General features: G+C 35.9%; 1 protein-coding gene across 1 annotated transcript; it reads right to left on the bottom strand.

The window, feature by feature from the left end:
- Nucleotides 1-4410: 4410 nt before the first annotated feature.
- Nucleotides 4411-7364, bottom strand: LOC118889493 (zona pellucida sperm-binding protein 3 receptor-like; the record flags this gene model as incomplete). Its single annotated transcript, XM_036841240.1, has 3 exons — nt 4411-4663; nt 5998-6180; nt 7142-7364. Coding segments are annotated over 3 exons (612 nt in total), but the record flags the coding sequence as incomplete, so codon positions are not given.
- Between the last annotated feature and the right edge of the window lie 1197 nt (nt 7365-8561).

Below are 8561 nucleotides of genomic sequence, written 5' to 3'. Positions count from 1 at the left end.
AAAGCTAAAGGAACTTTTTGGCCAACCCAATACTTTAGAACCTTTATTTCGACGTCTGCTTCTGATCAAGATGGAGTAACAGGGATAGGATTCACTCTCAGCCTGAAACAATTTAAAAAGGACAAAGGGGGAAAGGACAAAATAAATGAAATAATGCTTTTTGACATTAAGTATCAAGCAATACAGACAGTGATCCTTAATAGTGAGGAAGCAAATGAGAAAAGCTCTTTGATAGTCACAGTATGGAGATTTTTCAGCCTTCAGCACAGAGAGGGGAGAACCAAGGCAGAGCCTTCTTGCTCTCCCTGAACGTTGTTAAGGAGTTAAAGAAACAGAGATGGGAGTCCAGAGAGGCCAAAGAGGTCAGTGTTCACAGGCAGAGTGATGAAGAGGAAATGGCTGATCAGAGATACAGCATTGCTGATCTTCAGAGGATCCCCTTTAAGTGTTCAGCTGCATGTAAGTTTCAGCTGCATGTAAGGAAATAACCAATAAAGAACCCAAAAGGGCAGAGAGAACAATATCTAGAGCTCACACAGGCCTGAATATAGTTCATCTCCCCATCAGATAGACTGGAAAGCCTCATATTTCATGGGGTATTGATAGAATAATCAGAAGAATATTGTCTTAATGGGGGGGCTTCTCTGATCCCTCCAGACAAAGCTAAAAAGCAAGCCTCAAAATAATCGGTTTCCAAGTAATTTAACTGCATCCCAGAGCAAAACTCAAGGAGATTTTTAACAAACACTAAAATATCCAGCACCAAAAGATCAAATTCAAAATGTCTGGCATCCAACTATAAAACTACTACATATACAAACAGGCAAGGAAAATATAACACATAATGAAGAGAAAATTCAATCAATAGAAACAAACCCTAAAATGACACAGGTCATTAGAAATAAAAACTCGTAGTTGAGCTGTCTCATGTACAGATAAGTATTTGAAATTTAAAAATTCAGTCAGATTTATATTAGATTAGACACTCTAAAAGAAAATATTAAGAAACTTGAACACATAGTAATTATCAAAAATGAAATATCAAGAGATAGAAAGACTGGGAAAAAATGATGCAGAGCTACAATGAATTGTGAAACAACTTCAGGTGGTTTCATACATGTGTAAGCAGAACCCCTGAAAGAGAGAAGGGAATGGAGGTGAAAAAGTATTTGAGTAAATAATGGTCATAATTTTATCAAATTTGATGAAAATCATAAATCCACAGATTAAAGAAACTCAGCAAACCCCAATCACACAAAACAAAAAGAAAACTGGATGAAGGTACAACATATCATAATCAAATTTCTTAAAACCAGTGATAAAGAGAAAAATTTTAAAATCTTTCTAAGGAAAAAAGACACCCTAAATACAGAGGAACAAAAAGCAAGACTGACAACAGACATCTTGAGACAAATATTATATGATTTCACTTACATGTGGAATATAAAAAACAAACAAAATAAATAAATGAACAAAACAAACCAAACAAAAGCAAACATGTAGATGCAGAGAACAGAGTAGTGGTTACCATAGGAGAAGAGGTGGGGGGAGGGCAAGATGGATAAAGGGGTCAACTGTATGATGATGGATGGAAACTAAATTTTTGGTGGTGAGCATGCTGTAGTGTATACAGAAGTAGAAATATAATATTGCACACATGAAACATATAATGCTATAAACCAGTGATACTTCAACAATTTTTTTAAAAGAAGACAGTAGAAGCAACATTTTTAAAACAGTGAAAGAAAAAACTATCAATCTAGAATTCTCTGTTGAGAAAAAATATCTTTCAAACACAAAGGCAAAATAAAACTTTTTCAAACATATAAAGCTAAAAGAATTCATCACCAGCATATCTAAACTATAGGAAATGTTGGTGGAAGTAATTCAAGCAAAAGGAAGATGATGCCAGATGGAAAGCTGTATCTACACAAAGGAGTAAAGAGCACCAGAAATGGTAAATATGTGAGTAAGTAAAAAGTTTTTCCCTTGACATGTCCTTAAGTGGGGAAATAGCTGAACAACTGTGGGACATTTATACCATGGAATACTATTCAGCAATAAAAAGGAATAAATTATTGATGTACATAACCGTATCTATCAATTTGAAAATAATCGTGCTGAGTGAAAGATGCCAGACAAAAAAAGCACATACTGTATTATTTCACTTGTATAAAGTTCTAGAAAAAGCAAACCAATCTATAAAAGCAGAGCAGTGATTTTCTGGAGACAATGAAGGAAGAAGGACAGGGAAGGGCTTGAGGAAGAAATTACAAAGAAGCATGAGAAAACTTTCAGACAGATTGATATATTCATTATCTTGATTGTACTGATAATTTTGAAAGGGTGCACATACATCAAATTGATAGAATTACTCTACATATGTACATTTTATTGCATGTCAATAAATAAAACTCAAAAAAGTGGTAAAAAATACTTAATTTGAAATGTTTTAAAAAGCTGACATAAGGGAAATGTAAATAAATATATATATTTATTTTATTTTATTTTAATTGAAGTATAGTTGACTTACAATATCGTGTTAGTTTCAGATGTACAGCACCGTGATTCAGTTATACACACACACACACACACACACACACACGCATATGTACGTATACATATATATATCAAATAAATATATTTTTTAAAGCTGTAGAAATTTTCTCTCAGATAACACTTTTTAATACTAGATTTATTTTTAAATAACTTAGAATAAAATACTCTAACTCCCTAATTGCAAATATAGTTAGCACTACCTCTGTATCTGTCAAAGTTAATTAATTTATGAAAATAAGCCTTAAATTGTCATAGTAATACCTGGCATTTATATTAGGTGTATAACTTACAAATAACTTTTATATACCTCATTATTAATTATATTTATTTTATGTTAATTATAATATATAAATATATATTAATTTACCAATATATGGATATAGCACATTTGTGATAACTTGGATAAACTTCTTCTCATTTTCTGATTTATAGATGGTAAAAAGGTTTTTTTTAAACATAACAATCAGTGAAGCTTTAAACCTAATTTAGAAAACAAGTAGATTTTTAAGCATCTGTGGGCATCCATTTATATATAAGAAACTGATATATTAAATATCTGGGGTTTTTTTTTCTATTCATTAGGGTAGATTCCTCCAAAGGATGCTATTTATTCTCCCTCCTATTTTTCTTTAAGTATGCTTTTTTAATTTTGTCCTTTTATTAATAAAATGTTCCCTATTATTTCCCAATAGAATCACAATCATATTGTGAATATGATTCTTTGCGATTACATCTAGTTAATTCCTGATTTTGAATATTGATCTCTCAATAGGTTGACCTAAACCACCACTGCTCATTATCTGTCTTTTACATATATATTAAAATCTAAGTGTATGGAGTAACAATCCCTATAGTCTAGGCCTCCATGATGTCACTTATAAAAGACAGAATTCTAGTAGTCTGAATGAAGAGTCCTTGTCCTCGTTTCCTGACATTCCTACCTAAGACTAGAACACGATCCACCAATCCCTCACCTCCTCACTCACTTTTCCCAAAGGAGAAGGAGGAGGAGGAAGAGATGAGGGGGTTTCATCTGGTGAAGAAGCCTCTACATTTCTGGTCAAGTCTTTCTTCCTTCCTATGGCAGGACTGGCCTCCTGAGAATGTGTTCTCTAGACCAGATAAGGAGGCCCAGCTCTTTCTAATCTCAGTAGAGTCTCAATAACTATAAGACACCCAATCCTGTTAGTGTCTGGCTCACAGACTTTCCCTCAACCAGGCAACCCAAAATCTCAAATGGCGAAGCAAGGACCATCAAGGCAATCTGATTTGGACCATAATTCAGTAGTCTTCTCTACTCCAGTTTTACCAGTTATAAAACTGATCCATTATTTTCAAGTTTGATACCCAAGTTGGTTTTTCATTTGATACTGAACTCAAAGGGGCAGAGTAGGATGGGCATGATTTTTCAGCCCTCTCAATCTTCAGGATGACCTTTAAGATAGCTTCTCGGGCTTCCCTGGTGGCGCAGCGGTTGAAAATCTGCCTGCCAGTGCAGGGGACACAGGTTCGAGCCCTGGTCCGGGAAGGTCCCACATGCCGCGGAGCAACTAAGCCCGTGCGCCACAACTACTGAGCCTGCGCTCCAGAGCCCGTGCTCCGCAACAAGAGAAGCCACGGCAATGAAGAGTGGCCCCAGCTCTCTGCAACTAGAGAAAGCCCGCCTGCAGAAATAAAGACCCAATGCAGCCAAAAATAAATAAAAATAAAATAAATAAATTAAAAAAAAAAAAGCTTCTCTACTAATTTGCAAAGACTCCAGTAAATTAACTCTAAAAGTATTTCAAAGCGAACATTTTGAGAAATCAATTATAATCAATAAGGTACAGAATCTTAGGCCATGTTCAACACTTTCAATGGAAAAGAAGATACACACACACATGCACACAAAACAAAGTTCACTTACGTTCACACCCTTCAGATGGTGTCCACGTGAAATTTTCCTGACAAGTCACAGTCAGAGGCTCATCTGGAATAGGTCTATAGCCATGCTTGCATTGATATTTCAACACAGTCCCAACTGCAAATACTTCTTGGTTACTTAGCTCATAGCCTCTTCTATTCCAGACAGCATGGGAGATGTCTGGTAACCCAATACAACTATCTGATCATGAAAAAAGCACAAAGATGAAAAGAAAGCTGTTTCGGGGATTGGCAGATTGACCTATTGAGCCTGTCACCAAAAAAAAAGAAAGAAAGAAAGAAAAAAGTATAGCACACATTAATTGAGGAAACAACCAGACAGCAAAGGCAAATGGGAATTCCAGGAACAGTCTTGGCAGCACCAACCTCTGGTAGACTATTGCCAAGCACTGAATGCACATGGCGATTGAGAGGCTGCTATTGAGGGACACACTATGGTGCAGAAAGGCACAATATCTAAGTTATTGGGCCAACCTACAGGGGCTTAGTTCTCCTTCCATGTCAGTGCATTTCAGCAGGGGAAGCATTAGAGGATCTCTGAGAATAAGCAGCAAAAATTTGCTGCTAGATAAACCAAACGTTCCACTGTCTCCTTGCTTAATGGGGAATTACAATAGAAGGCCTTCCCCCAGACACTATGACACTGTCACCAGGAACTTCATGATTTGGCCTTAAATCTTACCCTATGTAACTTTTGGATCTTGCTTTTTTTTCTACTCAATATGATGCCAAAGGTACATATGGATTGAAGAGGGGATACATGTCTGTCAAGTTGCATATTTATCAAATTTTGTCACTACATATTTAAAATGTCACCTAATTTCTGTGATGGCAGAAGGAATGAATAAGCCACAGTGTAGCAGTAGCTTCCATCCCCAGCTAACTATGTGAATTTGTGCTTAATCACTCTCAGTTTTCTCATCATTAAAATGGGATTAAAAAAAAAAAGTAACTACCTCTTAGGATCATGTAAATACGAAATGAATTAATTGATGTTATGCACTTAGAACAGTTCTTGATACATAAAAAGTGCTTAATAAGTGTTAGCAATAAGTACCATTAATATTATGACTGATCCGTATGCATTTACAACTTCAGGGTCTCAAGGTCAACACTAGCCCATACAGCATCTCTGTGCAAATTTTAAAAAGGAGACCTCTTGAAGGAATTTTACTTCCATGTTTCAAAAACTTCTCAGAATATGTTTATTTTTTGGATGAGACACTTTACTCTTGTCTACTGCAAAATTTTTGTAAGGAATAAATAAATCTGCAATATCTATGATGTCACTGGTGTCAAAACTCTATGATATATGTATATGAAATCCTCAAATAACACTAAGAGATTACTAGCAAAAAAAACCTTCCTTCTGACATGAGAGAACTAGAGAAAAGTACTAATTTACTTTAAAATGATTATTGGGATTTAAGTGGGCTTGTGCCTGTGAGCATGCTACACCCATACTCCTGGATAACTTTAGATGCCAAATATGGAAGTCTGTTGATCCACACTCACTGAGTTCACAAATGGGAGGAGAAGGATGCCACTTGTTATTAGCTTCACAACGGATTAAATGACTGCCTTTGAGGACATAACCTTTCTTGCAGCTAAACCCAAGAAAGTTTTTGTAGTTATAGGTGGGTCCAAATCCAGAGACAATGATTCCATTTGGAACTTGTGGTCGATGACAGACAACATCTAAAGAAGCATAAAAAGGACATCTGAGTTATAAAAGAGAAATGGCAATAAGCATGTGACTGCTATTGTTGATATAGTTCACAGGGAGACCTGATACAAGTACATATCAAGTAGATACAAAGAAAATATTTTAAAGCCTTACGTATATCCTTTCAGTTCCTTGGAACCTTAGCAAAATGAGGTTTCATCATGTTAGTCGATGTGAATAAAGTCCTACAACTTTCTCATCAAAAACAACAACAACAAATTTATAATTATAGATTGGTGGTTGCCAGAGGTGGGAATGGGGAGTGAGCAAAATGAGTGAAGGGAGTCAAAAGGTACAAAATTCCAGTTCTAAATAAGTCATGGGATGTAATGTACAGCCTCGTGAATATAGTTAATAACACTGTAATATATATTTGAGGGTTGACATTATTAGTGTGGTGTCCACCCATATTTATAGTTGTTCCAGGAGAAACAGAAGACTATATTTCCTATTTCCTTTACACTAGGCAGAAACAAGGGACTAGTCTGGCCAAAAGATTTTAATGAAAAGTGAGATACATCACTTGAAGTCAAAGAATTTATGAGCCAAGGATTGTCTCCTTGTTCACTTCCCCTGCTGAACTTATTGTGAAAGTTTTGTGAGGGAGTTGTCAGAAGATACAAACAATCTGGATTACCATATAAATGACAGCCTCCTAGAGGGTTTCCCAAGCTAGCAGGGCACTAAAAAGGAGTCAAAAAAACAAACAAAAGAATAACAAAAACAAACTAACAAAAACAAACAAAAAACAAACCTTTTACTGTTAAAAAGCCTCGGGATTTTGGTGTTGATTATTATTGCAGAATAGCCTATGCTATCCTGACTAATAATAGTATACGTTTAGTTGAACAAATGAATGAGTTCATCACTGCCTTGATTAGTTTGTCTTTGAATCATTCCATTTCCCTTAATACAGTCATCATTGTGACTTACTTTTACAAGTAGGAGGGCTTGGATTCCAGACACCTATTGTTTTATTTTCCACTGTGCAAGAAATGGAGGCTTTGCCTAACATTGAGAAGCCAGGGTCACAGCTGTAAGTGACAGAAGAGCCATATGTGTAGAGGTCTTCATCTCCACCGTTGTGCTTCCCATTGCTGATGGCTGGAGGAGGCTCACACTTGGCAACTGAGATGAAGATATGAAGAGGAAGAAATAATCAGGGATAGCATCCTTACAAATCTAACATTCATGATGCAAATTCTAATGGAGGGTACAATAAGCAACAAAGAGGCACAGAAGTTTTATTACCTAACATGGTTTAGGTTTATAGTCAAGGCAAAAACAGTCTTTACTTACTTATACATTGTGGGAGAGGATCACTCCAGTCAACTCCTCTACCTTGGATCTCACAATGACTAGTGGTTGAGCCAACTAAGATATACCTGAATAATATAGGTCAGAGATTTTAGTGAAATCTGTCTTACTCTAAACGTTAATTGCCAATTAATAAGGTTTGGATGAAAGGAAATTTTATTCAACCTTTAAAAATGAAAAAATAGTGGTCTCTCAGTTACTAATTATCATTTGGGTCAACTTGGAATTAAATTTCATCATATCAGGAAAGGATGATTTTTCTATTTTTTCTTTTATTCACGCATTTCTTTAAACCACATTATTAAGCTTTTTCTACACAGCATACATTCATAGCCAATAAAAAGAGTAAATGACAATTTTGCATCCAAAATCTTAGGATTTCACTTAGACTTTCCTTCTCTAAGAAGCTACAAATCAAGCAGTACAAAACAGAGTAAAAGTATACTTGAGTTTGCTATATAGCAGCAGTCCCCAACCTTTTTGGCACCAGGGACCAGTTTCATTGCAGACAATTTTTCCACAGATGGGGGTGGGGAGGGTGTTGGTTCAGGTGGTAATGTGAGCGATGGGGAGCGGCAGTTGAAGCTTTGCTCGCTCGCCCGCCACTCACCTCCTGCTGTGCAGCCCGGTTCCTAAAAGGCCACAGACCGCTACCGGTTGCCAGCCCGGGGGTTGGGGACCCCTGCTACATAGTTTCCTTTGAATAGAAGATCCAGATAAATTACTGATTAAAAAAAACAAACTACTTTGATCTCTAATTTGACTCATTCTCTGGTACTAAAATTTGGCTTACTCTCATAAACCACAAACTTCCTGATTATCATCTCGTTATTCTTGCTCTTGAAACGAGTCCCAGTCATTCTTCCAGGACTTGTTGCTTTAAAAATATCAATTTACCCTGAATATCAATGAAAAGTTCCTGAATAAAATAAACAAAATTCAAAAACACTTTAAAAGAAAAATATGTCACAACTAAATAGGTTTATACGAAAAATTAAAGGAAACTTCAAAATTAGGAAATATATCAATATATAAT

Source organism: Balaenoptera musculus, unplaced genomic scaffold (genome assembly GCF_009873245.2).
Source record: "Balaenoptera musculus isolate JJ_BM4_2016_0621 unplaced genomic scaffold, mBalMus1.pri.v3 scaffold_133_arrow_ctg1, whole genome shotgun sequence".
In the NCBI taxonomy this organism is placed as follows: domain Eukaryota; kingdom Metazoa; phylum Chordata; class Mammalia; order Artiodactyla; family Balaenopteridae; genus Balaenoptera; species Balaenoptera musculus.
Note: the sequence above shows the minus strand (reverse complement) of the source record. Positions and strands in the feature narration are given on the sequence as shown.